Raw genomic sequence first — 17,271 nt, 5'->3', positions numbered from 1 at the left:
ACTTAAATGTGCAAAAAAAAAAATGTTCTGGGAAAACCCTAAATTGCTGACAACATAAAAGAATGAGAATTTTTCATGCAATTATTTGGTATGTGTGTTACAGAGTAAAAATAATAACCAGATTTTGTATTACATATTTGAGGTGAAAAATTTTGGATTATTCAGCTTTTGTTTGAAGAAAAAGGGGGAGTGGAGGGTGGAATTAATGTGAAAAGTTTTAAAGTTTGGATATGTTTGTACGTAGAGAAAAATTATGGTTCGGCATGGTTACGACAACTACACTGTGTCCTTTGTAACAATGTTATATTTTTATCGCATGATATTTTTGCAAGTAGAGTTTTATTGTCTGTAATTCTCATTCGCTCTATAGTTTTATTTGTATAATATTGTTAGCTTTCCCAAAGCGAACAACAATGGATATTATTGAATTTATCAATAATATTTAAATTTAGAATATAGCACATTAAACTAAAACCTATAAAAATTAAATTTTGTATTCCCAAAAATTACTTATAATTATTATACAATATGATTACTTTTTATCATTAAATTGCATCATAATATGATTACATCGAATCATAACATGATTACTTCCAATCATATAATGATTGCTTTGAATCATATTATATTTCTGAAACTATTACGATATTATATTACGACTATATTTGATAATAATATGATATTTTATGAAGCTAATAATGATCATAATATGTTTGGTCCACAATCATAAATCATATCATCATATGTTGCTCTTAGATTATTTTTTTTTCTGAGTGTGCATATTCAAATAGAGAAGATAAGTTTATCTTACACATTATTCATTCAGGTTTCAACTGTGCACAATGGGAACAATTTTATTTAAATTTATATAAAATCTGAAATATCCATAGATCGATAAATCGTACTTTTAATGTAAAGAACAGTGTTTTCTCTTTTTATTATTTCCCATAGTTATTGAAATTTCTACTGCACGAAAAATTGTTGCATATATGTATGTGTTTGATAGTTCAGTGATTTTCCAATCCTTGTTATTTAGTTTGAGATTTTTATTCAAAATTTTTATGGGAGTCGTTTGCTAAAATTCAATTACATATATATTTTTTATAATTTTATGCAAACTTAATTATGAGATGTGGTAATTTTACAAACATTTTTTTTTAATTTCTCATATTTCTTTTGACCACAATTAAGCTTAATTCATAAACAGTTCATATACATAAGACGAATCATATATTAGACTGCAGCATAAAAATGCAGTGTAAAAAAATATTCTGAAAAACTGTTTACTACTTCTGCGGTCTTTAATATAATACAATTTGTTTTAAGTATAAGACATTGTGTCTTTTGTATATGACATTGTGTCTTTAGTATAAGACAATTTGTTTTAAGTATAAGTTATTGTGTCTTTTGTATAAGACATTGTGTCTTTTGTATAAGGCATGATGTCTTTAGTATAAGACATGATGTATTTAGTACAAGACATGATGTCTTTAGTATAAGACATGATGTCTTTAGTATAAGACATGATGTCTTTAGTATAAGACATGATGTATTTAGTACAAGACATGATGTCTTTAGTATAAGACATGATGTCTTTAGTATAAGACATGATGTCTTTAGTATAAGACATGATGTCTTTAGTATAAGACATGATGTCTTTAGTATAAGACATGATGTCTTTAGTATAAGACATGATGTCTTTAGTATAAGACATGATGTCTTTAGTATAAGACATGATGTCTTTAGTATAAGACATGATGTCTTTAGTATAAGACATGATGTCTTTAGTATAAGACATGATGTCTTTAGTATAAGACATGATGTCTTTAGTATAAGACATGATGTCTTTAGTATAAGACATGATGTCTTTAGTATAAGACATGATGTCTTTAGTATAAGACATGATGTCTTTAGTATAAGACATGATGTCTTTAGTATAAGACATGACGTCTTTAGTATAAGACATGATGTCTTTAGTATAAGACATGATGTCTTACGTTTAGTATAAGACATGATGTCTTACGTTTAGTATAAGACATGATGTCTTACGTTTAGTATAAGACATGATGTCTTTAGTATAAGACATGATGTCTTTAGTATAAGACATGATGTCTTTAGTATAAGACATGATGTCTTTAGTATAAGACATGATGTCTTTAGTATAAGACATGACGTCTTTAGTATAAGACATGATGTCTTTAGTATAAGACATGATGTCTTTAGTATAAGACATGATGTCTTTAGTATAAGACATGATGTCTTTAGTATAAGACATGATGTCTTTAGTATAAGACATGATGTCTTTAGTATAAGACATGATGTCTTTAGTATAAGACATGATGTCTTTAGTATAAGACATGATGTCTTTAGTATAAGACATGATGTCTTTAGTATAAGACATGATGTCTTTAGTATAAGACATGACGTCTTTAGTATAAGACATGATGTCTTTAGTATAAGACATGATGTCTTTAGTATAAGACATGATGTCTTTAGTATAAGACATGATGTCTTTAGTATAAGACATGATGTCTTTAGTATAAGACATGATGTCTTTAGTATAAGACATGATGTCTTTAGTATAAGACATGATGTCTTTAGTATAAGACATGATGTCTTTAGTATAAGACATGATGTCTTTAGTATAAGACATGATGTCTTTAGTATAAGACATGATGTCTTTAGTATAAGACATGATGTCTTTAGTATAAGACATGATGTCTTTAGTATAAGACATGATGTCTTTAGTATAAGACATGATGTTTTTAGTATAAGACATGATGTCTTTAGTATAAGACATGATGTTTTTAGTATAAGACATGACGCCTTTTCTTACAATCTAAAAAAAAAATCCGAGATAGGTGTTAAGGCCGATAACTTGCTCATTTTGAGCCATATAATCCAGCAGCACCCTAATAGACATATGATTTAAACAGAAATGTATGCAATAAATTCATGTCATACCCATTAAACACAAGTGCGAGTGCTGCAAGCAAACCATTTCATTTAGAACAGAAATTTTGAAAACAGCACTAAACTTTCCTATAAAACTTAATTATCAATTCATTACGCTTTTTAAATAATATGTGGAATTTTTTTTTCTTTTGCAAACATAACGTTTCTTTAATTTTAATGACATTTAAACTTTTATTCTAATTGTCAATAGTTTTTCAGAAGAAAAAAAAATAATAAAAAATTAAAAACAAAACTGCAACATTGCTTGTCGTTTGGTTTTTCCTGTACTTTAGCCTGTGGCAATAAAATACTGCATAAATTGTTGGCCCATCATCATAATAAATGTTAAAAAGTTTATAACCTCTCTCTCTCTCGCTCCACTTTACTCCTGTGTGTTCCTTTCCAAAACTGAGTAACAATTTTCTCTTTCATTCTGTATATATGTTTGACTTTATATTTTTTTTGTTGTATTTTGGTATATATTTTATTATAACTACTTGTATTACACTTATGGCTTAAAGCATATTGTTGACCCTAAAAATGTTGGTTAGTATTGCATGCTAATGTTAAATACATACACACATATACACACACCTATATACAAGCCACATGCCACATACACGTTCACTTTCACATAAACATGCATAAAAAGGACTTATACATTTACATTTCTAGGAATACAAATACAAAACCTAATACTCCTTTAAGCTGTTGTTGTACTTAGGTATGTATGTCTGTACATATGTATATATACATATTTCTATGTATGTATATAGTAGTAGTTATGTATGTATGTACCCAGTAGGGAATTTTAAATCTAGTTTATGTAAAAAGTTTATACTTGAGAGATTAATGAATTAAAAAGTAGTTCATACTTAAAAAAAAAACACAAAATTGATACAAAAAGCAAAACTAGTTCATGGACGGGTTGCAAAGAAAAGTAATTAAATATTTTTTTTGTATTCTTATACACAATATGCAATATATTTCGTACATACTTATTAGTGTCATAGCTTGTGTCATGGCTGGTACATTAAATGGTATTGAGTGGGGAGCTCAGTTCGAAAGATGAAATTTATTAAGCAAACATCAGCAATTTTCAAGAAATTTGTTGGAGCAATTACTATTATTTTACAAAATTTCAGTTTTTTTGAAATGAATATGCTTTTGTGTAATATACTTAAACTTTTACTTGAAATATGCATAAAACCAAATGTGTATGAGAGCATAAACTATATTCATTCGTTTGAAAGACCTATCGATGACATTATGTATGGAATACAATATCGTGAAAATATCAGTCGAAATGCTTAATTTAGCATGACTCTGGCGCATAAATCAGGCTGAATTTGATCGATGCCTTGGTATTTGTTGGCTTTGAGAGCCGCTGTGGTTTGTAGATTATACACATAGACCTGCGGCTTAAGAAAACCCCACAAGAAAAAGTTGAACGGGATCCAATCACACGATGTCGGTGTCTAGTTGAAATCACCTCAATGTGAGATAACCATGCCCTCAAATCTCTCGTGCAGGATGTATAATGTGGCATGAGCTGTATGGCATGTAGCGTTGTCCGGTTGAAACCACATATCGTTGGTTATCATCGAACTATAGCGCTCTTTGTTGACGGTGATGGCCTGGCCAACATTGTTCACGAAGAAATATGGGCCGATGATGCTGCCAGCCCAAAAACCAAACCAAGTAGTGACTTTTTCCTAACGATTTTGATGCTCTTGGATGTCATGTGGATTGGTATCGTCTCAAATTCGACAATTTTGTTTGTTAACGTAACCATTCATCCAGAAATGGGCTTCATCACTGGAAGTGATTTTTTTTATTTAAACGAAATGAAACCGAACAGAAACCCGTTTCATGTGGAGTTTATGTGGAATGTTTCTTGATATTTCCCAAAATATTTTAGGTCTATTGAGCTGGACCATTTTCAATTTTTTTAGAGTATAGATTGAAAGTTTTTTTTTTCGATCCCAGCAAACGGTACATATATAAGGTTTAGCTTGACTATAGGTATTTCACAATCTGTATGATTCTTCAGGGATATTTTATATAAATATTTTAAAATTATAATTATTACTCCGCACAACATGATAAAGTCCATATAAGTTTGAAACTTTACACTTCATATAATCAAACAGCATTTTCAGATATTCATCTCGTAATATCTTCTTGCTTTAAAAGGACTATACATTTCCAAAGGAAGTGAAATTTGAAAATGTTTTTTAATTTACACTTTTATCTTGACGTCTCTATTTAAAAAAAAACTACCAAAAATGTCCTTCAAAATGTTAAAAAAATTCCATTCCACATGTCAAAAATAATAAGTTACGCCCATGTTAAGTTTCACATTCAAACATTTAATATTTTTGGAGTTGTTAGTCTTGCACTATACTAACAATTTTGGAAGTTCTGATTCCAATACAGCTTCGAATATAGAATAACATTCAGATACATTGAGATATTGGTTAGGTTTGATTCCACATCATTAAGAAGGAGTAGTGAAAATATGTAGATCTTGTATTTCCTTGAGAAAAAGAGCCATACAGACTCCACGAGTAGTGAATTTATTGCCAGCTTCATCAGTAGGATTTATAAAACACCTTCTTGAGGAGCATCGCAGTTTGCCACCTTATAGATTGAGCATACAGTAGAGTAAATTACAGATTGAGCATACAGTAGAGTAAACTACCTTAGGGGTCAGAAATCTCTTTATGAAGGCAATAGTGAATTGATCGATGCCAAGTCCCTTTAGAACAAATAATTCTAATCCCGAAATATCATTTTTGAATGTTCCGTTTATGTTCAGGAAAGCTAACAAGCATATGAAGCTTTACATTTTATATCAAATCTGCCACGAAAAGTCTCTCCAAGTAGGCAAAAATGGACAGGCCGATGCCAAGTCTACATAGAGCCGATAATATCGCTCGCGGAGTAACATTGTTGAAAGTCCTCGCTATGTGGTAGTATGTTGGAACATTTTTATAAAAATTCGTTTTACTCATCAATAAATCTAGCAACCATGAAGTTTTTTTACTTTAAAGTAGGATGAAAAGTCAATAAAATTCAAAAAAGTTCGACTTTTCACAAATACCAAAAGTCGACTTTTCTAAAAGTCAACCTTTTGTTTTAACTATAGATCCCTAGTGGATAGTCAATCAGCCTCTCCAGAGTTATCAGAAAAAATTATGATTGACTAGTGGGTCTGTAGTTCTTCGGTTTCGTATGAGATGGCTTCCCAACTATAGGTATGAAGACTACCTTGCGTATATTCCATGATTCCGGAATAGAACACCATTCAAGATAGGCCTTATATATCCAAATATGACAGTTTATAGTTCTGCAGATCAGATACTATAAAGACCCATGGATGTGTAAAAGTCAATTTTACCCAGGGCCCAATTCAGTCTCTTCAATAGAGAATTTGCATATCGATAGTCCGAGAGATGAGCCTGTAAAATTTATGTCAATAAGGTGTTCCTCTAGTGTTTCTGGTCGTCTTGGTTAGTTGTCCAATTGTCATAACATTTCTGTATATAACCAAGGAAAGTTGATATTGTTGAGAGGATTTTGGTTGAGGATTGGTCTCAGAAGATGCTTCCACGCCACTACCTAAGAGACTCGCATCCAGAGATTTGCTTTCCTTGTTATAGTTTTAAAACTGTTCGACAATGACTTACAAGTCTTCCTTGACTCATTAAAAAACTATTTTTGTCGAGTTTCCGACAGCATAGCAACTAGTTTAATCCTGAACGGGTGTCAGAGAAAAAACATTCCCTAACTATATCAGAATACAAGGAACTAATTAACATTGAGAACCTAAGTCCTGTTCGTTACAATGAAGGTAGGTTCCGAACTTGAAATTTCCTACAGGGTACTATCAATAACTATGCATAATATATTTACATATATCTACAAAGTTAGTAGGTATATTTACCGTAATTTTTTTGTTGCTCCAAATGGGTCTCTGTGTTAGTTTATGATACCACTTTTTGCGTTTGTTTGTTTGTATGCTGATATACACACACAAGTATCAACAAACTAAAATTCAGAGAAGAAAAAAAGGAAACATGTTTATGGTAACAAGTACAAGTATATACAATTCTTTTTTCTATAACGAATAATATTTTTTTTTACTAATGCCTTTTTAACCCGTTCTACTGGCACAACTAATACTAATACTTTCTCTAATATCACTACAATTTTTAGCAAACATATGAAACCGTAACTACTTCTACCACTACTTCATGTGATTTTCATCTTTAAAGTGTAGGTAGCAGTTAAAGTTGGTTGGTTTAAAAGGAAAAATTTTTGTTTATGTATGCAAGTGTATTACAGTGGGTTTATGAGTTTTTATGTATTTATGTATGATTATCATCATATACATATAGTTTTACAAGTATATACTTAATATTCTTTTGCGTACAAAAGTGTATAGTGTTATTTTGTTAGAATGCAGAAAAAAAAGACTAGTGGCTTATGCATATATATGTAAAACGAAAGCAGTTTGGAAAGAGCTTTGAAAATATAAAATGAAAGCAATTGTTTATAACTAGTCGTAATGGAGAGTTTTAAAAGAGATTATTCTATCTTTAAACTTTCAATTTAATGAAGTCAGCCTGATTTTGCATTAATTTTTCTATCGAAGCCCCTACGACACTCCAACAATAATGCTGGTCCAAAAAAATGGATAATTCCGTTAAATAAGGCACAAAGCTGGTAATAAATCTGTATCGAATGTTCTTAAAATAATTTTTTAATCGCCATTAAAATATTGTTTAATAAAATGTGTTTTTTTAACAAGAAATTGTTTTCTAACTTTATCGTAACTCCACGCTTTTCTTGTGTATAAATTTAAAATAAAAAAATTGCATTTTTACATTAATCAAGGTTAGTTTATTATAAAAAGTAAGATACATTAAATCAAAACATAAAAAAACACCCCATTAAAAGGTTTTTCGTGGAGTGGGGTGGTTAGTTTACTAACCACCTGCTTGTTGATCTTTAAAATTGCCTTGGCTATCTCTTTACCCCATCGTTACTGTTTTATTGGTCCTTGAGTTAAGATAGGTATTGCTGAATCCTTGTTTGATCAGGTTTCCAAATCTAGAGCTCTAACAATCTAATCTTTTAAATGTACTCTTCAGATTGCCCACTTATTGGCATGTGTTTGTCATGTAGGCTGGTCGTATACTAATACTCTCATCTATATACATTTTCTGCAGAACTTTTAAAATTTATGGCATAAAATTTACAAGTGTTTTTGCTTTTATTTAATTTTTTTCCCAGTTATTCCGTTTTTCACTTTTAGCAAAGTTTTTAGTGGCAATTTTTTTTTTGTATGAAAGTGTTGGATATATTTTAACACGTTTAACACAACATAATTATATAATTGGTTGTGAAATTGAATTTGTGTACAAAATTTTATGCAATTAAGAGAAACACACACACAAACAAAATAATACTTAATTAAATTTTATATACACGAGTAGAACGCCAAAGTACATTTATACTTATGTACATTGAATGTACATTTCAATAATTAAGTTTATAGTTACCATATATAACATGCCATGAAATTACAATTTTAAGCACTTTATAGAATTATATTCTTATTGTTTTCATTTCTATTTTGCAGATCTTCCGGATCCTGTTAAAAACTGTACTGCCTACAATGCAACCGCAAATTCTATGCAGATTCAGTGTATACCTGGCTACGATGGTGGTATACCGCAACATTTTCATGTGCAAGTGTACGATGAATTGAATCGTCAAATATTATACAATACCTCATTTCGTAATCCTGAGTTTACCGTTAAGCGTTTGCCCAGCGATTCGGTATTTGTGATACGCATAACTGCGGTCAATGCACAGGGTGCCAGCAAAATCTCCTATCGCGTACGTGGTCGTACGCTGTCGGCACCATTGCTGAGGACAGGTGAGTTTTAGTTTAAAATATATTTAGTAAATATGTAATTTGTTTAAGTTAGATTGCAAGGAGCATTAAAGGTTTTTAGCATTAAATAAGTGAAAATCAAATAAATGACTAAACTAAATTGTTTGTACCAGTAAAATGTAAACGAAGAGACTGATAATAAGATGGACACTTACTGGCCAAAAGCTACCAGTAAAACTCTTAGAAATCTTTTTATTTTATAATCATATTTAAAGAGATGTTTTTAATAATATTTGTAAAAAAAAATTTAAACAAGAGGATGCAAAATCACTTACTAAACTGCCCACATTTCTATTCTACGCAGTCCGCAATGCTGTGACAATTTGTTCCTGTTTTTGATCCATTTCTTTTATTGAATATAATAGCTGAGTTCTACACAAAACCAAAAGAAAATTTCTAACATATTACAAGATATTCCAAATTAAAGAAATGATCTTATTTTCGAAAAATCCTGGGTCTAAAAATGCTCTCTGTCGCACAGTGGTATAAAAAAAGATGGAAATAAATATGTAACTTTTAAACCCTTAATCCGATTTGAATTAAATTGGATATGCGCAAAGAAGGAGTGTTGTCGAGTTTAACTTTTGAATTTTGACCGCATGGACTACCAGGCTTACGGCCAGGTGTCCCCAAAGTAGGACACCTTTGGTATATTAAATTTTTTAAATCGATCCTATTCTCTGCGAGTTGTTAAGTTTTTTCTTAATAATTGCCTCGTAAAAAACATAATGTAGACATGTTGTACATCAATGGATAGGGAATTTCCTATATTTTTCAAAAATATATACAACTTTTGACAATTAAAAAATTCATGGAATAATTTTTGGGAAAATATGACAAAAAAAACTTTTTGTTGAGTTTTTGCAAAAATACAAATTTCTCAAATTGAAATTAAAGTTTTATTTATGAATATTTTTTAATGAAATTTTACAGTTATATAGATATTTTTCTATTGAAAATGGAAAAATAAAAACAAATTTTTAAATTTGTAATCAGTCATGCCGAAATTTCCAAAAAAAGTTTTAAAAAATCCCAATAATGGGATTTTTTAGTTTTTTTTTGGCTATAATATCCATACCAGGGGCGGCGTTATCGGAACCCTTTAGAAAATAATTTAGAATATATTTGGCCATATAAAGTGGTTTTTTTATTTTGATATCGACTATGCGATTTGAGAATTTTTTCCCTAAACTTGAATTTTACATAAAAAATAGGCATTTTTTAGATGGACCTGGTCAGCTCGATATCAACAATTTTAATTTTTTTTTTCATTGAAAATATTTGATGAAAGGCTAGCTTTTTAAAAAGTATAATTTCCTTATACATCCTCTAAGAAATTTTTTGCGATAACTTAAAAAGAAACAAAGTACTTTTTTTCCTAAAAAATTACCGAAAAATCGCCTTTTTAAAATATGTTTAATTCGAATGCATATAACTTTGGACTTAGTGATTATTTTTTAAACAATTCATTTTCTATTTGACACATACATGTGTTGTTACTCCAATAAAGTAAAATTGGAAAAAATCGGGAAATATTTGGATCCGCTGTTATCAAATAACTGGAGTAGGGTGGATAAAAATGTTGAAAATTTATTTTTCAAATGCGAATATCTACTAAGCTATAAGAGATAATTGAAAGCTACGACGAAGTTTTTTGTAGTTTAATTGTATAATTTTTTTGAAATCGGAACATAAACGAAGAAATAGAAACGAAGAATAGGATGTAACATATCCGATGTGTCCTACTTCGAGGACCCTTGGTCAAGCCCCTGTTGGGCCCCTGAGGTCCAAGTTCAAAACTTAAACTTGACAAAACTTCCTCTTTGTGAAATTTCATTCAACCGCACAGTGGCGGTAGTTATATACAGGAGAGCGGCAAAAATAGTAATGGTTTGAATATCGTCTTGAAAATTCTACAGCATATTCTTGTCGATATGAAAATTAATTTGACAAAAGGTGGGCGTGGTCACTTTCACTGAACTCCCACTTTGTATCTGTATATTTAAAAGTGAATGTGTGTTTGCTGGTTTGAAAACTATAGACGGCTAACCGGCTGACCCGATTTGCTTGAAATTTATACAGTATGTTCCTGTATGTGCGGAAGGAACTATAGGCTACCTTTTGTTTTTAAATGTCAAGTGGGCGTGGTACCTCCAATACAAAGTTAATTTAAAAAACCAGATATCTAGGAAACTATAACAGCCTCAAATTTTTCATGAGCAATTCCACTGTTTGTATAAATATTTGAAGCAAAAATAGGAGTAGTAGCCACAGAGGGCGTGGTACCTCCCATATGATGTCAACTAGAAAATTGAATATATACTGTAAGAGATAGAGCCCATGAATTGTGTACGTTTATTCTACCATTTACATTAATATTTAGGACAAGAATGGGTGGACTATAAATAGTAGGAGTGGCACCTCACATACAAACTAAATTCTAAAATGCAGATCTATCTATATAATTGTATTATAAAAAGAATTAAAACTTTGACTGAATTACTTATTTAGGTCAAAAATTAACAAAATAGTGGGCGTGGCACCTCCCATAGTTATTACAATTTATATATTGGGGAAGCTATAGCAGCTTTCAATATTAATATTTAGGACAGAAATTCTTTCTGTTGCGTGTTCGCGAGTGCGAAAACATACATACTTATAGGTCTATGAACCAGATAGAAAAACAAAAAATATTGTATTTCCTAAGGCATTAGAACAACAAATAATTAATACAAAATATTATATACTAAAAATTAAATACAAATATTTTTTGTTCTAAACTTTTCTATTTTATTGCAACTCACATTAAGATTAGAAAATATTAAATAAATAATGTATGTACTTTTTATTAAATTAGAAACTAATTTTAGATAGATACAATATATCTATTATAATGGAGAGGCATGAAAATCGGCATTTATTGGACGTTCCCTTTATAATAAATTAAAAAAAAATATAAATAAACAAATAAATAAAAATATAAATAGTAAATGTTCAATAATAAAGAAGTACACCACTTAACAAATTATACAGCACAGAACATAGTACTGAAACTTACATATATAGAATATTAATGTGAACTAGGCATTTTTAATGTTACTGAAAAAGGCTCAAAAATGCGCAGCTAAATTAAACAGAATCGTAAACCATATACTTTTTGTAATATATATATAAAAGTTTGGTGGTTGAATTTGATTGAGAAACATTTTAAAACTCTAAATTATTTCAAGAATCCTATGCATTTTGAAAAGAGCTAACCCGGTTCTAAATCTAAGTCTGTGATTTTAAAATGTAGTTTCCATATACAACATTTACACAAATAGGACGCTCTATGACACAGTATAAACCTGGTTCCAAGTGGGAATTTATCAGACAAATATCATGTCTTCTTTATAAGAGAGGGTGAATGCTTCATTTGCTTTTCTGCAGTATTCTATTTCCCTTTAAATAACTAATGAAATAGAAAACAAATTTCCAATTGCAAAACCTTTAACCGCAAATCTAAAAACATATATTTTGCTCTACATAAATATTTTTATATAAACCTTAATTAATTTTTATACATTTTTACTAACAATTCGTAACGTATGTTTTCTCTGTTTAATCTCACTTTCATTTCATATGGTTACCGCTTTGTTGGACTTCTTTATGTTGTTGTTGTTGTTTTTGTTGGATAACCCACAAACTCTCATCATTTTACAATTCACACAACCAAAAATGTGCAAAATCGAACTAAATGAAAAATGAAAAAAAAATATAAAAAAAAATAATCACACAACAAAACAATTGCACTTCATTCAACAAATAGCATCCTCTACGGCGGTTTTAGTTCAGCTAACACCATTGCTGGGAGCATTGGTTGGTGTCATAGCAACACTTGTACTGGTGGCCATTTGCATTGTGATTTTCATGAAATTTCGTACAAAGCATACGCGTCGCGGCCCGAACGGTGATACCACAACAACTGAAGCAGACAAAGGTAGCGCTGAACCACTCTCACGCAACATGGGCAGCCATTCAAGTTTAGAGGATAAAAATCCTGACGTTATACCGCAGGAAACGAACAGTGAAGATGAATTTCATTTGGAGGAAAAGGCATTCGATCGTTTGAATATGGAATCACAGCGTATACTTTACACACCAACAGCCAGAATAAATACACAATCACCACCACCGCCCTCACTATCGCCAACGTTTGGCAAACAGGTATGTACATTTACTTGGCTACATAGTTATTGGTATTCACTTTTAGCTGTATGTGAGTATAAAGTATTTTAGTTTAAAAATTACTTTGTGCTGCAAACAGGGGCGTTAAATTGGGTGTTTGAGCTAGACAGTAAAACAAAAAAATTTGTTAGTTTACTAAGACTCTTAGTAGAGGTATAGTGGTAGCTGTTACAAAAAAATCATTTATTTGTAACAACTACCCGGCTATGTTTACTCTTAGTCTGGCTGGACTCTGCCATGGCTACACAACCATCAGCCATCAGCAAGCAATTGAACCAACATCCAAACTAAAAACTAATAATAACAAATGAAAGAAGGTGTAAAGTTTGTTTTATTATTTTTCGTATACTAAAACCAAATGGTCTTTATGCTCTGTAATATTTACTCTATGAGTAACTGCTGGGAGTTTTTGGAAAAAAATTGCAAATTTGCATACCCTCCGTTTCATTAAGGAGTTACAAAGGAGGTTTTGATTTGTTTATCAAAACTAAACTGAAACAGCCATCGTTGAACATTTTTAATCAAGTTGTGTAAATATTTCGCAAAAGTATTATTTTCAGTTTCCTGAGTGTATGCTTTAATTTGTTACTGTTATGCAAAGCCTTGAAAAGTAGGCAATTATTTTTGGTCATTACTGTGGAGTATTAGTTTTTGTAATGAAAGAGAGGTGTGTTCATTTTGGAAATTAAAAAAATAGTTAATGAAAGTATTTTTTTAATGAAAATCTATAGTTAATTAAAGATTTTGAGGGTTATAATTGTAAACGCCTAAAATTGGGCAATGTTTTTTCAAATATATTTTAAATATGCTTATTAGAGGTCTGCAGAAATTCATTTGTATTTGCATATAATTGAATGAGCAAAAAGTTTTATAAAAACAAGTAAGAGAGCTATATTCGGATGTGCCGAATCTTATATACCCTTCACCAAATTATACTTCAAAATAAAAATTTTAAATATTTTTAGGTAAACAAAATTTATTTTTTTCCAAAGTTGTTTTTTTTAATTTTTTGGAAAAAAAATTTTTCGAATTGTTTTTTTAATTTTTTATACCCTACACCACCATAGTGGGGAGGCTATAATGCGTTTGTGCAGATGTTTGTAACGCCCAAAAATATTAGTCTAACACCCACCTTAAAGTATACCGATCGACTTAGAATCACTTTCTGAGTCGATTAAACGATGTCCGTCCGTCCGTCTGGTCGGCTGTGCGCAGAGTACAGGTCGCAATTTTGAAGATATTTCGATGAAATTTGGTACATATTTTTTTTTAGGCTCAAGGACCAAGCCTATTGAAACTGGCTGAAATCGGTCCATTATTTCACCTAGCACCCATACAAATGTCCTCCCGAAATTGGACTTTATCGGTCATAAATATTTAATTTATACATGTATCTCCACAAATTCCGCTCCAAATAAGTTTTATATGCACAAAATTCATGTCACCAAATTTTGTTACGATCGGTCCATAATTAGTCATAGCTCCCATATAGACCCGCTTCCGAAAATCACTTTAACGTGCATAAATCGATTAAAAATGTTGGTATACACACAAAATTCAACATAGTTAACTTTACTATACACATAAATCACACGACCTGGTTTCATGGTGATCGGTCCATAATTGGTCATGGCTCCCATATAAGGCCCACTTCCGAAAATCACTCAAAAATATAAATTATTGAAATTTTAAAAGAAAATGTTTTTGCTCTTTTACTTATGGTGTTTTCTTTTCTTACTCAAAATGTTGCCTATATATTGTGTGCCATTTATTAAATGTTACCCATACCCTCATAATGTGTTGCATTTTTAACGATCACAATAGGACAAAAATCATTACCATTTATGCACTTTTCTTTTATGTAGCTTCTAAATATTATAAAACCATACTTTTTGCTTACATAAAAATTGGTACATTTCTTTACATTTCATTACATGTAGCATATATTCAGGGTTTTAGGGTAACATTATTAGAAAAGAACACGACCAAACTACATTTTTTTCAGAAAAGAACACAAATAAGGGTAAATAGGCAGAATAAATGCATCATTTATGCCAGATTAGTGTATTGTATTATATGGTCGGGCTTGACCGACTATACTTTCTTACTTCTTTTTAAATAATTTTTTTAATGAACTTTTTGGCTCCCAATAAAACCTTGTATAAAATAAAATTTCTTCCCCTAATGACCTTATATTTTCATTTAACTTGTCAGAAAACATAAAATAATAAATAAATAAACTACATATTTATTATTAATTTACTTCAATACAAAAACGCCCATAATCTAACAACAATTTTAGCTTAAATTATCGCACCCTAAGGTATGCTTTAATTTTATTTTAAATCTTAAGTATGACTTACTAAAATAAAGTTTTCTATTACAAAACAACGACAGTTACCCTATACAAAAACAAAAAATAAAGTAAATAATGAGAAAGAAAACAACAACAGCAGCAATGCATAGAAGTCTTAAGTATCCGTCGGTCGTCCCTGCCACTTAACAACAACAATTACTGTTATTTACACTTAATGCTAACAACATACTTACAAAGTGAAAGGAAAATATAAGACGACAAAAAAAAACACACAAATTATATATAAGACTTGGCAGGGAAAAACAGTGGCAAGATCATTATATACACAAACAAACACAACAACCTCATTATATTTGGCGTCATCACATCGTCCTCATCATCATCATTGTCATTATTTCAACACAAACAATAATAAAAAAAAAATAAACAATGAAAAAGTAAAGCAAAATATTCCACAAATACTAACACCATCATAAACACTACTAATACAACACCCTAACACACTCACTCACTACTCATTTTATACAAATGAAAAGCAAACCACACTCTAACACGCATACAGACAGAAAAAGGAACAGGAAAACTAAACCATTAACTAACAGCACACACATACAGATTTAAAACCATACAAATGGAGAGACTAAGTTACGAACAAAAACTACCCAGCAACCATAATTCTATTGTTGTCTTATCACTTTGATAGCCTGTCAATAATTTGCAGCAATTTAATATTTTTTTTATAGTTGTATGAGTATAAATATGTATATATATACATATACAAACACAGAAACCTAAACCCTATAATAAACTGTATACATACTAGTATGTATGTGTAAGAACATGTTGAAGAAGTTGTCCATCTAAATGAAATGACAAACTAAATGATGGAGTGTAAGTAATAGAAATGAATGAAAGACACACAGCCAGACAGCGAACATGTACACAAGCAAAAAAAAAAAAAGTAAAAGAGATGAAAAAAGAGACAAGTAAAAATAATAATAAACAAAACTAAACTAAACTTTTATTTCAACAAATATTATGGCATATTTATAAGGTGGTGATTTTTCTTTATTTTAATAGCATACTTTAGGGGGCTTTTTATATTTGTGCATTTTTACAGTTTTTTTTCTTCTTTCGTTTAGCTTTAAATGCCCTACACCGAGGGCGAGTAAAATTAGTTTGGCTAGGAGGTAGCTGGCTGTAGTATATGTCTACTGCAAAGGCCAGTGGGGTTTTAGGTGTCTTTTTTAGCAGCAGACTGCTAAAGAAAGTGTGTAAATAAGGGATTAGTTTTTTATTTGTTTTTATGATAGAATATTAGGGGATATATTTGAACGTAAATATGAAAATAAATAAGTAGCAGTAATGGGGTGAAGAATAATTTTGAATAAAAAATTGGTAAAAATTAATAATTCGGCAGGCACAGTGGGGCCTGTAGAACAAGTGAGGTTGCAAAAATCAAAGATTTCGTGTGCCCCTAAAAAATATTCAATAAATCTGTTTTACAGGAAACTGTCCAATGATTATAAATATGCTACCCTTATTGCTTTTAGTTAACGAGTAAACTCATTATTATTTTCGATTCTATTGATAGATATATTTATTAAGAAAAGAATATGGAAAAAATATATTGTTTGCAATATGTTTATTGAGGTAAATCGATATTTACCAACTATCCATTTCTTCAATATTTCGCAACTTTGATTGAAAATAAAAAAAACTATAAATTTCTATATTTGCCATATATTCTAAATAAGTTCTTTATTCCTTTACCTAATACAAAAACTCCCAGATGCCATCCCTT

General features: G+C 30.3%; 1 protein-coding gene across 1 annotated transcript in view; it reads left to right on the top strand.

The window, feature by feature from the left end:
• Positions 1–17,271, top strand: part of side-V (sidestep V) — a 238,967-nt gene that overhangs the window by 202,363 nt on the left and 19,333 nt on the right. Inside the window, exons 11-12 of the mRNA XM_065513915.1 lie at positions 8,606–8,905; positions 12,732–13,129. Coding sequence (XP_065369987.1) covers positions 8,606–8,905; positions 12,732–13,129 — 698 coding nt within the window. The remainder of the gene's footprint in view (positions 1–8,605; positions 8,906–12,731; positions 13,130–17,271) is intronic.

Source organism: Calliphora vicina, chromosome 5 (assembly GCF_958450345.1).
Source record: "Calliphora vicina chromosome 5, idCalVici1.1, whole genome shotgun sequence".
NCBI classification, from domain to species: Eukaryota; Metazoa; Arthropoda; class Insecta; order Diptera; family Calliphoridae; genus Calliphora; species Calliphora vicina.
The sequence above is the reverse complement of the archived record's forward strand: the minus strand, read 5'-3'. Positions and strand labels throughout refer to the sequence as shown.